Source organism: Prosopis cineraria, unplaced genomic scaffold, assembly GCF_029017545.1.
Source record: "Prosopis cineraria cultivar Desert tree isolate PC_DT_omini unplaced genomic scaffold, ASM2901754v1 PC7, whole genome shotgun sequence".
In the NCBI taxonomy this organism is placed as follows: Eukaryota; Viridiplantae; Streptophyta; class Magnoliopsida; order Fabales; family Fabaceae; genus Prosopis; species Prosopis cineraria.
Genome location: NW_026555338.1, coordinates 30238789 through 30258745, shown reverse-complemented (window position 1 = coordinate 30258745; position 19957 = coordinate 30238789). Strand labels below are relative to the sequence as shown.

The 19957-nt window shown below is 30.8% G+C and overlaps 2 protein-coding genes across 2 annotated transcripts; one reads left to right on the top strand and one right to left on the bottom strand.

The window, feature by feature from the left end:
- The first annotated feature begins 11228 nt into the window (after positions 1-11228).
- Positions 11229-13208, top strand: LOC129316226 (cytochrome P450 71D10-like). Its single transcript, XM_054960539.1, has 2 exons — positions 11229-12182; positions 12498-13208. The coding sequence occupies exons 1-2, from the start codon at positions 11301-11303 to the stop codon at positions 13113-13115; spliced, it is 1500 nt and encodes a 499-aa protein (XP_054816514.1). The 5' UTR covers positions 11229-11300; the 3' UTR covers positions 13116-13208.
- Positions 13209-13862: 654 nt separating this feature from the next.
- Positions 13863-19957, bottom strand: LOC129315873 (ALA-interacting subunit 3-like). The gene is made up of 8 exons (XM_054960002.1): positions 19621-19957; positions 19021-19079; positions 18837-18911; positions 18640-18753; positions 17302-17372; positions 15529-15826; positions 14829-15118; positions 13863-14283 (listed from the first exon to the last, which is right to left on the bottom strand). The coding sequence occupies exons 1-8, from the start codon at positions 19694-19696 to the stop codon at positions 14229-14231; spliced, it is 1038 nt and encodes a 345-aa protein (XP_054815977.1). The 5' UTR covers positions 19697-19957; the 3' UTR covers positions 13863-14228.

The window sequence follows — 19957 nt, the reverse complement described above, 5'->3', positions numbered from 1 at the left end:
TTTTTAATTTTACTTTCATATTTTACTGTTATAATAACATATCGTATAAATAATTTTTATCATTTGAACATCAATTAATGAATTTCAAAGAATTTGATTATTCCACTTATGAGTTTTGTAGGATTAAAGTTTAATTTTTTACATAAAAAGTATGTAAAATACACATTTAGTCCTCTTTTTAAAAACAATCCCATTCAATATGCATGAAAACATTTAATTTTTTAATTTTATAATAAATTTCCATTCAATTAATTCTCCAACTTTTTTTTACCAACTACTTCTCTAACTTTGTTGAGTTTTTTCAATTATTCTTTAATTATTCCTGTTTAACAGAATATATATATATGGGGGGGTAGTACATGCATCTATGCATATATATGATTTTTTTTTTTAATGCCATATGTATGATTTTTAAACCAACAAACCCTCCCCCTTGCGTACATGACAACAGAGGATGCCAAAAGAGTTATTAAATATTAAACACAGTTTGGTGCTCAGGACTGACTGTCTTTGAATCACTTGTACAAACGCATTCACAAACTATAAATATTCTTCAAGTTGTTTTACATGGCTGCTTTTGCTTTTAATTGGTTTATCAATTTAATACTCCCTCAGCCCCTCTGATTCAATTTATAGGGCAAAGTGAAAATTTTTTTATCATATTTATAAATCACATCATTTAAATTTTTATCACTAATTTTTTTATCCCTCATTAAATGTTAAAAAGAAAAAAAATAAGCTATTAAAATGTGTATATTAAATAAGTAAAAAGTTAAAAACTTACTACATTTTCATACAAAGTTAGTTAATAATTTTAAAATTTTTCTTGATTCAAGTAAAACATGTTAAAATTAACTTATAATTATAAATAAAATAAAGAAGTAAATTTATTCCAGTATTATAACTAGAAGTCTATAATTAATGCTAGCGCATTCAGTGCAAGAGTGTATTATAATTTATAATTATAATTAAAGCTAGTTGTATGATTTTAGAAGCATCATGAGCTAGTAGGTGGGAACATGTATCGAGTCATATGGATTACTTAAAATAACTTGTTATAAGAATTGGGCTGAGTTGGGTTATAAAAATTAATTTAAATAAAAATGAATCTTTTTCAGCTAAAGCTAGATAATATGTAAACCAAATGGACAAACACGGATAAGTTAGGGTTGACGCATTTAATTCATATTTTTTATAAAGAATATTAAAAAAAATAAAAAAAATGAAGGGAGTTTTGGCACCACAGCCTCTGAAGACAATCAAATTTAGAATGAATCATAATAAAATTGATCGATCTCATATATTTATGGTGTGAATTTTTTTTTCGAAAGCATGAAATATACTATCATATTAGAACTTATAATTTATGTATATTTAAAAAAAATCATGCAAAAAGTAAATATATGGATTAGTGGGTTGGGTTGGGTTAAATTTTTTCTAAACATATACTGGCTGATCAACTCATGCGATCTGACTTGGCCTATACTTCTAACTCCAACTAGTTCACCTGACAAGTTACAATTATCAATAAAATGAATATAAAAAAATAATAAAAAAATCATTTCAGTAACCTAATAATACAAATAAATAAAGCACACAACTCAAGACAAATCATATTCATAACATCCTATCACTATCCGCAATCACTTCCTATATGTAAAAAACTAAAACTATATATTCATCGATTGATAATTTTTATTTTGCTTACCTTAAAATGTTCTGAAATAAGTAGTTTTGTTGAGCGAAAATCGTTGATAAGTATTTTTACTGACACTAGTCTGCACTTTACTTGATTAATTTGTCAATGTTTGTTAAAGTCAAATTAATTGCGTACGTAAAAAGACAACCACATGACATAATTGAGGAAATAATACTTATATATGTATATACAAGTCAACTGTTGAATTCAAACATTATGTAAGACATTAATATAAGAAGCAAGGATCACATGTTCGTGTATAAATTATTCAACTCATTTTCCCATGAAATTTGAATAATAATCCAAATTCTCCATGACTTGAAAGATGTAACTAATAATACAACTTGTAATGAATTTTATTATTTATATTTATATTCATTTACTGATTTAATGGATTATTTGACTGACAATAAATGAATTTGTGATCGAGTATCAATCGGCATAAGTTTTGAATAAAATTGAGAGAAATGACCCTTTCAGGATGTGTTTGAAACTATTGAGAGTATATGATATAAAGTGGAGTGGAGTAAAGTAAAATAGAACATTTCATTAAATAAGAGTTTTATTAGAAGCATGAATAATTTTATTTAATTATTATTTAAGAATTATTCTAAAATTAATATATTTAAATTTTGTATAGTAATACTTTTTGATTTGAGAATAAAAGGAAGTGAGAAGAATGGGAATAATTTTGCTATAGTGTTGTTTATATCAGATGGATCATTCTATCCTTGTCGACCCTCTAAATTGGGGGTCAAGAAAAATTGGATTAAGGATGACTCAGAAAGCTATTTCAAAGTCATTTCACTCCATTTTAGATCTCTCAAACAATGGTATAAGACTTCTACTTCAGGTCTTCAAAGCCAATCGAAAATGATAGCTAATTCTTAAAAAAAAACTTACCTTACAAATATTAACTTAAACATTTGTAAATATATGGATCTCAATTGTAAATCATTAGGGGTGGCATATAAGACTTAAGTATCGGATTCTTCATGACAATCTCATATTTGCAATTATTTAAATAAATATTTAATTTGCAACTTAACTTTCCATAAATTTTTTTTCAATTAACTGCTATTATAATTTTTCTTGGTATATGTAATTAAGTGTGTCATTCCCCCAATAAAATTCAGTCTTTTTTTATATATAAATAAAATTTACAGTCTTAATGCCTACACAAATCTATGTATAATGAATTTAAACTGTCTAATAACATTGCTGTACCCCCTCCCCCCAAAAAAAAAATTCTAATACTGACCAAAGAAAGTCAAAATATCTGATGAAAAAGATTGCTGTATATAGCATGAGACAATCGTACAAGAGATATGGATCATACTTAAAAAAACAATGAAGTCTAACGCGACTGACCTAGAAGAAACTTAATCGTGTGATAAAATTAATTCAACCCAAGATTAATTAATGATTTCATGAAATGATAACTCTCTCTCTCTCTCTATCTCTCTCACAGATTGACTTGACTCAGAATTTTTTTAAAATTAACTATATAATACATATATAATGACTATATAATAATTAACTAGAAATGATGTAATATAATTGATTTTGTTTGTCTTCTAATGTATAGATATTATATTAAATATAAGTATTATTGATATTTGAAAGGTTAAGAAAGTTCAACTCAATATTAATATTAAATATAAAACGTATGCGAAGTCACAAACTCACATGGTTTATATGTACAGAAAACAGTAAAAAAAATGCAAAATATATGTTGAATTTTGTGCAAATATGTGATAAACAATGCAACAATTAATATCTGAAAAAGATTCAGAGAATCACACCCAATATGTTAAATTATAATGATTAACATCTCTTTCTTGGCTAACAATTTCACTCGTTGAACAGTGTGGAATAACTATGTTACAAAAAAACAAAAGAAAAGAAAAGAAAACAGATGTTGAATGACGTGGACTGGAGATACCAATAAGAAAGAGGGATATTTAATTTCTATGACTTCATCTAATTATAGTAAATCAATTATTGACCCGAATAAGTTAAATAATTCTTTTTTGGGGGCAAATAAGTTAATAATTCCGAAATTAGCTATTTTCGTCTTCTGATTTTTTCTAAGTTTGCACTAACCCATCCTCATGACACAATCAAGCACGGCTGCATTTCAATTAATAATTGCAAGCGAAGTTTGAATGATGAGAGTGTATGAAGTTTGAATGACATGGGATTATAATATTTTATTTTATTATTATAACCATAGATTCATAGCTAGCCATGTACGAATTCAATAAGATTTATCATAGTTTATAGCAAGTTCCATTAATTGGGTAGCTTAATAGGATCGGCATTATAATTTAATCGGGTAACTTATTTGAGTCGTGCGCTTTGCGTCTTTGTTAAAATCATGAGTTTAAATAAATTGATGATGGAAATGTAAACTCAAATGCAAACTCCGATTGTAAATTCATAAAAATATACTTTTCTTAACAAACAATCCTTAAAATATAATTGTAATTTAATTTAAATATATTAAAAATATAAATAATTAAAATTTAACTCATTAACATTGATAAATTATCATATACAAGATATAAAATTTTTAACATATCGAGACTTATTTTTAGTATTTTTTTATTAGTATTAGTTTTTGCATTTCAATTTTTTTTTCTTTAAACCATGTCTTATCACTTGTATAAATTAAATTTTTCATAGTGTATACTTAACTCATTTAATTAAAAAAAATGACGAGCTTAATAAGTTTCACCAAGCTTAAATCTAATTCGAATTTATAAATTTATTGACACGATTTTGTTAGTTAAAATTCAGAGGTAAACTCACGAGTTTAACTGAGTTTGTATCTAATTTGAATTAATGAGTAAGTTGATAAAATTTTGTAAGTTAGAATCATAAAAATTTTAAACTCGGAGAGTTAACTTGAGTGTATCTCTTATTTTAAAAAAAAAAATCACCTCCCATACCATAAAGTCATTTACTTTGCCCAAATTCATGTATTAGTATTTACTCCTCCTAATCCTCATTACAAGGCACATTTTAGATGAAATGTGTGATCCTTGTTACAAGTCATTGTATGGGTAATAATTAAGTTTTTTTTCAACATTACAACTTGTTGGCATAAAACAGGAGCGTTGTGTCTCTTACATGATGCTAGGCGTGTGAGAGGAGTAAAATCCTCAATGTGCACGAGAATCAATGGCCATGAATTTTCAAATTTTAATTCTTCGTTTGATTGTTAGCGCGGGAGGAAAAGGAAAGATATTTTTTTTTAACTCTCTTTCTCATCTCCTTTCAATCCCAATTTTTTTTTATAATTTTTTAGAGTGGGTATATTTTGAAGGGGAAATAGCAGTCGTGAATATGATATATTGACCGATGGATGATAAATTGTTTCTTTTTTTTTTTGTTTTAGGAAAAAATAGAGTGTATGCCAAGCGAGCAAGAGAAAATAATATAATGGAATACAAAGTGCATAGTGTTGTGGCCACAAAATGATGCATGAAAGAGTTGGAATAATCACTGTTGATATATTATTATATTTTGGGGGAAGAAATGGTGGGATCAATTAATAATGGTATTGTTCACACAGATGATGCATCCAATCCAGGTGAGCAGGAAAGGGGTGGGGCCGCGGGCGAAGCTTAGATGGGGTCCACACGTTTTGGGTCATATTTCTCCCACTTTATTCATGCATTTTTTATTAAATTAAATAGGAAATAAGCGTAAATTTTTGTTCGGAGGGGCGGTACTGATGGTGGTGTAACATAATGCCTCCTATAATCTCTCCATTACCACTTCCCTCCTTCATCAGATTTTTAATTATATATTCCCTCCAATGTTAATTTTTATTCTAACGTTTAATTATATCCTTATAAGAAATTGAGAGGAAATTGACAGGTCATCTAATAATTTGTACAAATGTTTTCTGAAGTAAGGATAAAGTGAGAAGATTATTCTATTTTTGTTGAGTGGCTTGTAATAAGGATCACTCTCGTGTTTGCGAAACAATTTAAAAAATAAGATTGGCGGAAGTACTTCCCAACGTTAAAAACAAAAAAAAAATTTCCAGAATTCTCAACTTTCACAAATGAATAATGATGTCCCCTGGGAAGCCCTCACGTGGCGCTCATGTGCAAGCAAAGAAATATGGGGTTGATTTCCAATCAAATTAAAGAAAAGAAAAGCATGGTGGGCGGGGGTGGCAGGGTCAGTTAATGCGGTTGATTAGAGGCATTAAACAAATGATGACAACATCATTGGGAGCAATTCCAAATCTTAATTCCTAACCTTCTCTCTAATCCCAAGTTGGTGTCGGCGCCTCCATGTCAGGCCTCTCCCACCCCCTCCTCTTCAAAATTAAGGTCAGTTAATATTTTTTCCTTTTTTATAGTATATACTTAACTCACTTAACTAAAAAAAATAATGAATTTAACAAGTTTTACCAAACTTAAATCTAATTTAAGTTTATGAATTTATTGACACGATTTTATAACTTAAAATTTGGAGGTAAACTCACGATTTTAACTGAGTTTATATATAATATGAATTAATGAATAAGTTGACAAGATTTTGTAAGTTAGAAACATAAAAATTTTAAACTCGGAGAGTTAACTTAAGTATATCTCTTATTTAAAAAAAAAATCACCTTCCATACCGTAAAGTCATTTACTTTGTCCAAATTCATGTATTAGTATTTACTCCTCCTAATCCTCATCACAAGAAACATTTTAGATGAAATGTGTGATCCTTATTACAAGTCATTGTATGGGTAATAATTAAGTTTTTTTCAACATTACAACTTGTTGGCATAAAACAGGAGCGTTGTGTCTCTTACATGATGCTAGGCGTGCGAGAGGCGTAAAATCCTCAATGTGTAGGAGAATCAATGACTATGAATTTTCAAAATTTTTTACCACAATTCTCTCTTCTAATGTCTTAAGTTGATATAGGTTTAAGATGTGAAAATGGTCACAAGAACATAACCATTCATTAATTGTCTGCGGCGAAGAGGGAGTGCCTCAAGGCTCAAGGTGCTCTGTCTTTCTTCGGAACGTGGTTACGTGGTCGAGTGGTCTAGACTTGGTCGCTGCTCCCTTGAAATGCGATGTTCTATTACAATGTTGAGATCTTGCCTTTAGGTGTTTACTGATGAGTCCGGCTTCTCCTCATTGTCCTCTAATTTGGGCCCAAAATCAATGAATCTAGCCTACTTGGCCAAACCCCACTATTTAAAATCATTAAACTATAAAAGAAGGTATAATATAAAATTAAAAAATTTATTTAAATACCAATAAAATTGGATTTTTATTTTATTTTTTAAAAAGTTAATGACTTAATTATATTTTTAATCCTATCAAAATAGTTAGAAATACCCTCTATCAGATGTTATTTGTAAGAAACATTTTAGAAATAATTTTTGGTTTAAAATATATAACACCTTACAACAATTAAATCATTTTTTTTTAAATTTTATCCTTTACTGATTAATATAAAAATATTTAATGTGATTATATAATAAAATAAAATGATATAAATGAAAGTATATATCTCTTTTTTTATAATTTTAAAAATTAACTTTTTTAAAATACGTAAAATGATTGAAAATACACTATAATGGAAAACAGATGGAGTATATCTTATAACAGAGATGAAAAGTTTGCACTAGCCGTTAGAAATGTCTCACCGCATGCTGTTTTCAAAAACGAAGATGAAGATCATGCAGATGCAAGTGAGACCCCAGATGCTGAGTATACTTCCACGTCGCTAACGCATTAATCACATGCCATTCTTTTGAAATGAGATGAGAGACGATCCAGTTTATTAAGCTGAATAATTTCCTTCACTTACCGAAGCAATACTAATATTAGGTTGGAAATTAGATAAAAACCATTGTTTTTAAAAATATATGCAAACATCCTTGTTGCATATTAAAATTAATTATAAACTTAAAATTATGATTTAAAAAAAAGAATAAATAATTTATAAAAGATCTGTATATCTTGCTTTAATTAAAAATAAATACTTTAAATATATATGACTAAGTATATAAGTTTTTTTTCCTTTTAAAAATATCCAAACACCCCTAACTTTTACATTTTAAAATCAATTATGAACATCAAACCATGATTTAAAGAAAATATTCAAGCACCATTATGCATGTCAAAATCAACTACATACTCAAAATTATAGTTTATAGAATAAAATTTATATGGTTTTTGAATAAATTTTTAGAAAAGTATGATTAAAAAACTGAATTGAAATGTAAACATAACTTATAAGATAACCATCATTTTATGTTCATAATTAATTTTGAGAAAATTAACTCAATTGCTTCAAAAAATACAGCTCCCATAAATTATGAATAAGATTTTTGAATATTCTGAAATATGGCCTATTAATAAAATTAGTTAGATATATTTTACTTTTTTATCCTTAAATTAAATTTATTATTAAAACATAGTATATCTATCATAACTAATTCTCAATTGACTGAATCTTTTCTTTTTTTCTCTAAATATAAAATTGTCGGTGCATTTTTTTATCGTAGAGCTTTTCTTCTCTCTCCCTCTCTGTTTTTCCTAGGAACATTATGAAGAGGACATTAGACATTGAAGAGGAATCTTCATTTCTAAAAGTAGAAGAATAGGTTGGAATTTTTAATCTGTCATCAGATTTTTACCATCTTCACATCTCTCGATAACATTGAATTTTTTGTAAATTGTGTTTGATTCATTTTAGGCACATGATTATGTATTTTTTATATTGTTGATTTGTAATACTATATCATTGATATACGTATGTATATATATATATATATCAATAACAAACAAGTTTATGTCTAATTGTATAGTTATGTAGATTTGCCATAGTATATCAGTGATATACAGCAATATATCAACGACGTAGTATCACAAATTAGTAACATAAAAAACACATAATTATTTGCCCAAAATGGATCAAACACAATTTACAAAAAATTTTGAACTCTTAGTTTATCACAGAAAGTCAAATACCTAAATTAATAAAATAAAAAACCATAACTCTATAGCTCCATTTCTCCACCTATGTGTTCTGTTCTATTGAGTATCGTCGATATATCTCATCTCACATTTGTTCCTCGTGTTCATCTCTATCACGTCCAGTTTCGTCTTCCCTCTCGCATTCATCTCTAAAAAAAATCATTTTAAACTATATATCTTGCGTTCAATGCATTTAGTTGCAGAGATTTCTTGAGTTTTGAATCTTTTGATATTTGCAAAAAAAAAACAAATATTAGAAGGGCAATTTTGTAAATTAATTATAAACTAAATATTAAAAAGTTCATTTTTAAAATTTAAGAAAGGATAAGCTATTTTTTTATTTGATATTATGAAATAAGCTATATGTACAAAAGCCCCATTAATTTTGACATGTATAAAGATATTTGGATATTTTTTAAAAAAATATGATTTGAGTTCATAATTAATTTTGACAACATACAATAGGAGTGTTTGGATATATTTTCATAAAATAATGCCTAATTTTTAATTTTTCTTTTAAACAATACTAAAATTAATTAATTTTATAAATCAATTATATCACAAAATATAATCAATTATATTTAAAATCAATAATATTAATTAATTTTTTAATCAATTTTATTTAATGGATGAATGGATCGATACACATACACCATAGTACATGGGAAGTTAGGTTAATTGATTTTTCTTCCACATCACTAACTAAAAAATTCAACTAATTATGCTTCGCATGTGACACAAAGTGGCAGAAGCTAACTAGGCACAGATGCATGCTTCAACAAGTATGATTCAATAGCCATTGCATTTTGACCAACTCCAAAAGTTATTGCTAAAACCATATAATGAGAAAATGTCTTCTACACATAGTAAATGGTAACTTGAAATTAGACAATATCGCAAAAATCCGTAGAATAAAAATCTTTGACTGGCTAGTCTTAACTCACTACATGAGTTTTCTTTAAAAATGGGGACCGACTATTCAAAAACAAAAAAAAAAAAAGAATAAACAGACAAAAGTAGTTGAAGGACTTCATATTTTAATTAAAAATTTCAAAGTTTAAGTTTATATGCCTTTTTTTTAATTATATATTAGTTATGTTTCATATTGATTTAGACCTCTTCATAATTGGATAATCTAACAATTTTTCTTCTAATATATGAAAAAATTAAAATACAATTAAACATTATAAATTAATTAAAATATTTTGAAATTTAAAAAATTAAAATCCTCATAATTTTTAAAAATTAAAGAACACACATCTAGAAGTTTAGTAATAAAATTTAAATCTTAATTAAAAATATTTTATTTTTTTATAAATACACAAACATAATAATTATAAAAAATAAAAAATATCAGCAATTTTATACTATACACTAATATTTATTAAATTATATTAAATTAATTTTAGAATAAATTAAAATTAATAATAATATAACGCTTATAGGATTATGTGAGCAGGTCATTAACTTCAAACACATATTTTACCAAAAAAGATAATAATAATAATAATATTATTATAACCGAGTCTGAGTCCTTTTTTACAGGACTTATCAAGATTAAACTCTCAAGTTTGATTATTTTAAAAAATTATTTTTAAAATTTGAATCTTCAGCAACTCTAAATTTAACTTTTTAGACTCAATTTTTATTTTTGATTCTACGCTCGAGTAGTGTTAGATGGTGCTTGTAATATTGTTTCCACAACGTGCTTTGAAGTCATGGAACCCACTTTTATGTAAATAATGTCTTATGTTTCAAAGTCAAATCACTTGCAAGTCAAGTACATTAACTCGTAATTCTGTCTGCCACTTGTTTTCATTTTCAGTCGTCAAATTAATGGACCGCACTCATGAATTTTCAGAGATGATGTGATTAGAACCGTTAGATTGATCGGACTGACCAGATTTCACCACCCACAACAGATTCATGCACGCCGCTTTTCTTCTGTTCTTGCTTGAGAAAGAAACCATTTCTCTCTTCTCATTAATGTCTGAAATGTTAAATCTGGTTCACTTCTTCCACATGCACTTTGGTTGAAAATTCAAGGGAAAATCATACCTAAGCTTCACAGAAGAGAATTTATCACTACGAGATCCCATAAAATTCACAAAGTATTTAAAAATCTTAAATTTTATGTATTTATAACTTAAACAAATAATATTTATAACTAGACAATAAGCATTTACAACTTAATATTTTCAACTTATTATTAAATATATGTTATTCAATTGTAAATATATAAGAATTGAAACTTTAAATTATTTTATAAATTTTATAAGACCTTTCGATAATAAAATTTTCTTCTTCAAAACTTAGGTGTAAATTTTTCAAAATTCAATTTCTTATCATCCGCAGCAACCAACAAAAGATAATGCTGAACCATTTTCTCTCCACTTCTCGTCAGTGCTTTTAAACTGTTCTTTTATATGTTGCTGGTAGACTGAATCTTCAAGCTTATTTTCCAAAATGAAGATGACTATTGATGAAGCAAAATAATCATCCATTTGGCATATCTCGATCTTTTTCTTTATAAAAGCCGTAAATATCTGCTACCGTAAACCATATTGAGCTCACCATTTGCGTTGCCATCAATGGAGATTCAAATCCCATGCTCTCTCTTCATTGCCATGTCTTGCTTCCTCCTTGTAATACTGAAGCGATCGAGCTCCAAGAAATCTGTCAAAACCCTACCCCCCGGTCCACCCAGATTACCGCTCATAGGGAACTTGCACCAACTTGTAAGGTCACTACCTCATCACTCCCTGAGAGACCTAGCTAACAAGTATGGACCTTTCATGCACCTTCAACTAGGAGAGGTGTCCCATGTTGTTGTCTCTTCCCCAGAAATTGCCAAAGAGATCATGAAAAAGCATGATACCACCTTTGCCTATCGACCTAGTCTTGTTGCGAGCAAAATAATTAACAACAATATGGATATAGGCTTTGCTCCATATGGAAACTACTGGAGGCAACTTCGAAAGATTTGCACTGTGGAGGTTTTATCTGCAAAGAGGGTCCAGTCATTCAGAACGATAAGGGAAGAGGAGGTATCTGCATTTGTGAAGAATGTATCTGAACATGAAGGCTCTGTTATCAATCTCAGTAAGAAGCTTTTCGAGCTCACAAATTTCGTAACAGCACGAGCAGCCTTTGGTGCAAAGACCAAGGGCAAGAATGTTGAAGAACTACTATCAACTATGAAGCGGACCCTAGAGTTGGCAAGTGGTCTCTCAATTGCTGATCTTTACCCTTCGCTCAAAATCCTTCAAGTGATCACTGGAATCAAAGCTAAAATTGAAGGAGTGAACAAGGAGATTGATTCGATAGTTAGGAATATCATCAACCACCACAGAGAAGAGAAGCACAGCTATATTGGTGAGGCAGAGGATCTAGTTGATGTTCTTCTGAGGATTCAAAGGGAAAATGATCTTGAAATCCCCTTAACTCTAGAGAACATCAAATCTGTTATCCTGGTAAGTATTTATTCTATATAATTAAATTATCTTCCCATCTATTTCTGTGTGTGCGTGTGTGTTCAGGGTGAGATCTTTGAATGAAATCCACCTTCACCTGATAGGCTCATTGCTTTTAGGTTTCTAAGTCATAAAAATATAATTTGTGTCATAGAAAGGATCTGACAAGGTATTTTATATTTCTGGTTAAAAGTGAAAGAAAGAAAAAAAAAAAACACTAGGTACATTATTTGTTTGCCTGTGGCCCACAAATAAGTCTAGATTAAAATTAGGTCTAAATGTCAACTGACATATACATATATGTCTTCTTTTCAGGATGTTTTTCTTGGTGGAACTGAAACATCAGCAACAACTGTGGAGTGGTCAATGTCAGAACTTCTCAGAAACCCTAACACGATGAAAAAGGCACAAGAAGAGGTAAGAAGGGTTTATGGAAGCAAAGGTTATGTGGATGAGTCAGAAGTTCATCAATTGAAGTATGTGTATGCTGTCATAAAAGAAACTCTGAGGCTTCACCCTCCTTTGCCACTGCTACTTCCAAGAGAGAATCATGAGAGCTGTGAGATCAACGGTTTTGAGTTACCTCCTAAGACAAGGGTTATTATCAATGGTTGGGCAATTGAAAGAGATCCCAAATACTGGAGTGAGCCTGAAAAGTTTGAGCCAGAAAGATTCCTAAATGCCTCGACTGATTACAACTTTAAAGGCACAGAGTTTGAGTACATTCCATTTGGTTCTGGAAGAAGAATATGTCCAGGAATCTCATTTGCCACAGCTCTTATCGAATTTATGCTTGCCAGTTTGCTCTACCACTTTGATTGGAAACTCCCCAATGGGTTAAAGCCTGAAGGGTTGGAGATGGATGAGGATTTTGGTTCCACCGTGAGAAGAAAACATGATCTCCGTTTGATTCCTATCAGCCATCACCCTTAGTTTGCGTCATTATCTGAGTCAATGTATGATATCAGCTTGTAGAAGCTAAAACCTTAAGGTAATAAAACAGGAAGCTAAAGCCTTGAGTCAATATATCATGATGTCATGGTCTGTCATGTACTAGCACGACAAAAAAATTAATGATATACTTCAGTTAGCACAATGAGTCAGTACAATTTTTCTTGTTGCGTGTGGAAGATTTAACTAAACTTTTATCACATGAAGAATTAATCCAAACCTTATCATTTTCGAAATTTATTTTTGGGAAAATTCTATTGCATTAGTTTTACAAAATGGAAGATATTATATATGCCCATCATATGGAGATATTTTTCATTGTACAAATTATAAGACATTTAATATCTATTTTATATTTTTTATTTTACTCCCTCCGTTTTTATAATTAGTTAACTATAATAATTATATCTTAAAATAAAATAAATGGACAAAAATGCCCTTTATTAATTAACATAAACATACATTAATTGTTTCTTGTTAATATAAATTATAAAAGGTGATTTAAAAAATATGTAATAAATACTTATTGGAATGGGTGATTTTGCTCATACAAAATACAAGTCAAAAGTGATAACTTCTCTAAAAATAAATAACATAGGGAGTACTCAATAATAAAATTTTTTTTGGGCCAAAAGTACTCAATAATAAATAGATAATTTTATTTTTTATTTTATTTCGTTCTGACTGAAAATGAATTTAAGCCTTGGACCAAACACAAGGGAAGGGGGGAAAAAAGGAAAATTATCTGTCTTTCCATCTCAAGAAAGGAAAAATAAGAAGCCTCACTTGACTCTTTCTATTTCTCCTATACAGAACTCCTGAGCCAAAAGAGGCAATGTCAAAATAAGAACCCACCTCTATCCCTAAGTTGTTAATAGAAAAAAAAAACGACTGCCAGAAATACTGGATACTATTTTTTTCTCACGCAACACTATGTTTACGTTATGATGCACAGAAGACACAGATAAAAGACGATAATAACATGTGATTGCTTAAGCCAATCCATTACGCATAAGTAACAGACACATAAAAACCTGACACAGCAAAATAACCGAGCCTTGAATCTTGGAAGATAACTAATCAATTAGCATCTGTTTAATGCCCACCAGGACTCCGATTCCATGACAGATATGACGGATCTCCAAGTTGCCTAGAATCACAGTTAGAAACAGACAGATTAGGATCTTGTAGACAAAAGAGCCATTCAGCAAACTACTGAACAGAATCTGGTTAATGTCAACGTCAATAGAGGAAAAAATGACAGCAGATGTAGCATATACACTAGTGAACCTTAGCATTTGAAATAAACTTGGATGGTGACTTGGTGGTGGTCATTATCATTTATCATCCAATAACTAGAGCACGCTAGCAATAATTTTTTTAAAGAATCTTCTGATGGTTTTATTCTTCTGCATCTAGTTATATCTCGAGTGCTGGTCAAAGCATCTTCTTCAAAGTTAGGTACAAAATGATAATGGAAAAGGGAATGAGAATAGTAAAGCCTACTCCCATAAACATAACTTTCTTTTTAACAAAGCCACCTTGCCATCTGCCAAATGCAATAAAGATATCTCCTCTTACATTTTCCCTATCTTCAAATGCCTTTTCCATGTACCTAACGCACCCTAAAAGTAATCATTATAACTTGAATAGTATGACTTTTTTTTTGTCTTTGCATGTATTTAGAGTATTTACCTTGGCTTGATAAAATATATGATGGTAAAAGCCATGGCCAGAAAAAAGCACAATCCTCCAACAGAGAGATATGCAATGCCAAGGAAGTCATTCTTCCCACCAAGCCAGGTAGTAGTTGACAATATGAGCGTCTTCTTTCCATTAAAACTGTATGTGTTGTAGTTGTTCTTCAATGTCACGTGTATCTGGTCACCTGCATTCAGGTCCACCTCTATCTTTCCATACAGCTTCCTAAAAGTTGGAAGAGCAGCCGTACGCATCCACACAATAAGATCTTCCTGCTCACTCAACTGTTAAATACAACATTAAAAGAGTTAGCAACTTGCCTCAGTGATGTAAAGTATAGAGAACACTCTTTGAAGAATGCAATATACTATAAGCCACAAAAATGAAAGGGGAATCAATGCAGAATGTAATATATCAAATAATAAACACGAAGTTCAACTATAAATGTAGTTGAGTAAATAAAAATGTACAAAAATTTTACACCCACAAAAGATTTTATTTTATTACACTTCTCCCTCCGAACAACCATCCAGTCAAATTATATACATACAATAGTTGCTTCATTCTCTTAACACCGCCCCCCCCCCAAAAAAAAAAAAAAAAAAAAAAACACACACACACACAAAATACCCCAAAAAATGGGGCAAAAAAAGATGCTTCATTCAATAAAAACGTTCTATAGTTAAAGACTTACTGGTATGGATTCATCAAGATGCGCACCTCCTCTAAGAGAACTATTCTGAAAGTTTTTAGGAAAGACATCTTTTCCAAATTTGTGTTCCCTATCACTCTTCCAAGAGATGCCTTTCTTGTTCACTGCCAAAATATTGTTTTCACGGGAGAAGTTATACGTATCATTGAACAAACTCCAAGCTATAAGACCACAAGGTACAATTGCTTTGCCATCGGAAAGATCTTCGGGCTTGCAAAATTCAGTTAAATTGCCCTTTTTGGGGTCTCTTAACTGCTCATCATTTCGGCTTTTAACATACCTGAATGATACAAAGTTAGCACTAGAATAATTGCAATTATAAAGATGGAATTATATGGATTATACTCGGTCATTAACCAGAAAATTCCCAAACATTAAGACTGAAATGTATTGACATGTGTGATAAAATGACATAGAAGTTTATAACGAGTTATGAAAATAAGATGAATACAATAAGATCTTCAAATGGATATTGCTTAAATCTTTTAGGAAACAGACCCCGAGTACAGAGCTATAACTCAAGAGACATGAAATTATATTTCATCAACCAAACGTATTCTTCACAGCTTAGATGGTTGGTAAAAAATGAACTTCCCCATGGTTCTCAGACAATACTTTTTTATTTTCTTCCTTCTATTATTATTCTCAGATAAAAACTTTTTATTTCTCATAACCAAGGGCAAACAAAAAATTAGTTCTTGACACAGCAGTTGAAATGATTGATAACATTTAAAATCAGTATAAACTATAATTCGAGGTTTCAAACATGTATTACAAGAACCACTCGCCATCCATATAAAAAAAAAAGCAACTAAATTAGGTATTTTATTTATTATCATTATTATTATTTTCTTTATTTATCCAAGCATGTGTTTTCAGTTACCTTTAAGAACCCTTGGGTGTCTTGAATGTGCAGCGATTGAATATTATAAGAGAATTGTTTTCTCCCTCTTTCTTCCTTTACCTCTCTGTCCCCCCCACCCGGGTCCCTCTTTATATCCCCATTTCTCCCTTCTCCCCTCCTCTTCTTCTGTTTCCCCTATTTCTCGGCTTTCCACTGCTAGTACTGTATCAAATGATATAGAAGCCTCCCAAATCCAAACACCCACGCACCTACTACTGTACTACACCTTCAAGACAGCCACATCACCAACATATCATACAAGATAGCCCAAACCAACGACAAGACTTAAATGAAACTTTGAAAACTTTGTCTTTTATTGATTTACAAACAAGTTAGTTAGATTGTTAACAAAGTTAGGGCAAAATCTTGACAGAAGCATCTTAAAAAAATTGTCCACAGCAACAGCTTCTCTAATACCACCCCCTTCTCAAAGAAAATGCTTTTCAACATTTTCAAAAAGAAGTAAAAAAGCTCTGTAGTGTGATACCAATCTGCAGCAGGAAATGTGAAAATGGGAAAACAACCAGCAGTAATTGACTTTTCATATGAAAATCTCTCTCGATGTAACCTAATTCTATCTGCACAAACTCAGTTAATCCACTTACTTCTGCTTCTACTAGTAATCTACTTATATGGGTATAACATGATTTTCAATAACCTTTTTCTTTAACAAGAAATTCTCACAATTAAAGCTGGGAGGTAGTCATGAAAAATAAAGCTTGAATTCTCAGGGACTACAGAAGGGAGATGGAACACTTTCTGCTTAAAACTACATACATTTTCAATCATGTTGCATGGGTGGTGCATATAATATGCACATATTGTACATGAGAAATAAAAGGGTCACATACCGCCGATGATTCTGGTAGAAGTTGTCGAGCTGATAGTAAACATATATCGGTGACTTCATATTCTTTGTAACCTGCTCATAAGAAAAGATATGAACATTACAGTGTGAACTCCATTATCTATTAGGATTTTAATAGGACTTATACTGATCAAGCATCCGCCCCCTACCCTCCTGAATAGTTAGAAAACACATATTCTATACGGAAAAGTTTAGCCTAAAAACTAGTAATTTGCATATGGTTCCCCAAAACGTTGATGTTTATATATATTATCTTGACATCAATTGACCTGAAGTGACAAAATATTAAAGTTTGGAGTATGCATATGATGATATTTATGTAAATTTACCCAAGACAAAAATGTATTATTGATTGTTACTTTCTATTTTATGAACAATAAGCTACATCAGCAATTAAAGTTTTTAAGAATAATATGTTAGGCAAGACAAAAACCTCCAAGAAACTCACTCTATAATCTAGATATAAGAAATTTAGGGAAGTAGAAAAGCATAAAAGACTTTTCCTTCCACTTCCATGTTTATGTAAAGGCTAAAATGAGAGTTGGAATCACCAAGTTCGCCGGTCTCAATTTTTTTTTTTTCTTGGTTTCTCCTTTTCATTTTTCTCATTTGTTTAGTCACCCAACATTCACCTTTCTATGGTGCTTAAAACAATTGACAGCAAATATGGGATTGGTAGAGTTACCACTTGTGGGGTAAGTATCAGCTTGCATGCTGGAAGTTCTTGTTGTGAAAACTTAGAATCTAAAAAAGAACTCTAGTGCCTAGTCAGTTAAGATGTCATGTTTTGTTTTATTATTTAATGGCTTCTACTTGCTCATTGCATACAAATCTTTAGTTTCTCCTCACATACAAGTCTGATAAAATGCTTTAATTTATCACTATCATTAAATTATCAACAGATTTTACTCATTTTCAGTTGAAATTAGTTTTATAAATCAGAGAAAGTTGGCCAACAAGTGTGATAAGATGAAATCAAATGAAACCTATTAAAGAAGTATACTTTCTTGTCGCATGTTGTGGCATTGTCTCAATAGCTATGCCATGTGGATCACAGCACACTAGTAATGTCAGAGTTGAATGCAATATATTATCTCTTTCACAATAGCCTATACACTTTCTTTTACATTTTTCGATGCTAGATCTCTACTATAGTATGTGTGTTATGTATTGTATAGAGGTCAGGGTTTAACCAAAAATAATGATTGTGCATTACATCCTGATATAGTTTTGGCCCCCTCAAGCAAAAATTTCTCCCTCTGCCCTTATGACAATGATGAGTAAAAAATGTTAAGGAGACAGGGGTGCCAAAGAGACTTACATTTAGTGTCCTGTTGCATGATTTATTGACAGAGCTCTGAATATATTCTACTTTGTTGTTCTTAAAGTTATCTGGTATACAATCAGAGTCATACCTATCGACAATTTCAACAACCTGGCGGATAATAACATAATCACAGTAAGCATCATACATAACAGAAAGCATGAACATGAAACATCAATTGCAGTTGCTCATACATCATTTGAAGCAAGTAGGCAAGCAACTCCGATAGGAATGAAGAAAACACTGACAATCAAGAATGATGAAATAACCTGCAGGGAAATAAGTAAATCAAATACAACTCATAAGTATACGAAGTTTGACAACTAAATCTATGGTGCTTAAAACAATGGACAGCAAATATGGGATTGGTAGAGTTACCGCTCGTGGAGTAAGTATCGGCTTGCATGCTGGAAGTTCTTGTTGTGTAAACTTCGAATCTAAAAAAGAACTCTAGTGTCTAGTCAGTTAAGATTTCTGTTGATATGTTAAAAACAAAAATGAAGCAAATGCAATTGTCACTAGAGCAGAAGATACTGTCTAACTGCAAAGAACACCTTAACAAACCAATATGCATGTCAAATACATTTCATCAACAAAGTTCAAATGTTCAAGGCTCAAAAACTAAAGTAGATTTTGTTCAAAGATTAATCAACCATCTGGTACAATACTGCCGTCGCATTTAAAATTATGAGCTCGAACAACAGGTCCGAGCACACACTAAGAACCAGAATAGGAGAAGCCAACATCTCAAAGTCCCTCCCCCCTCCTCTTCTCTCAGCATAATGACTTACAACAAAGGCATTACCCTTTTCAAAGCACAATTTTATCACAAATTGATATAGCGGACGCACATTGAGGGCATAAATTGCAGGAAAACATAAGCATGCTAACAGAACCATTCAAATGTGGTTCTCTGCAAACTGAACTCCGGAAACTAAAAGAAATGATCAGAAACCAGGAAGTTTCAGAGGTTAATACATTTGGGTCGCTTCGTATGTTTTCTGGCAGTTGCTGCATCAGCGGATCCAGCACTCCCAGAACCCGGAGATGCCATATCCGAACCCAAAATCCTAAAGGCTTATCCTTTCTCTCAATGCCGCAACAACAAAGAGACGGGGATTGAAGACCCTTGAAATGTGATGAGGGGCAAAGAAAATGCAATTGTGATTGGAGCAAACTCTGGTTAAGCGCCTTCTCTAGGAGATTTGGGTTTTACAAAGAAATAATAAATGGAGACTGATTCATCACGAAGGCCGGCCAGTCACCTCCTTCCCTCCCTCTCTGAGGAGAGAGACAGAAGCAGCTAAACAACAGA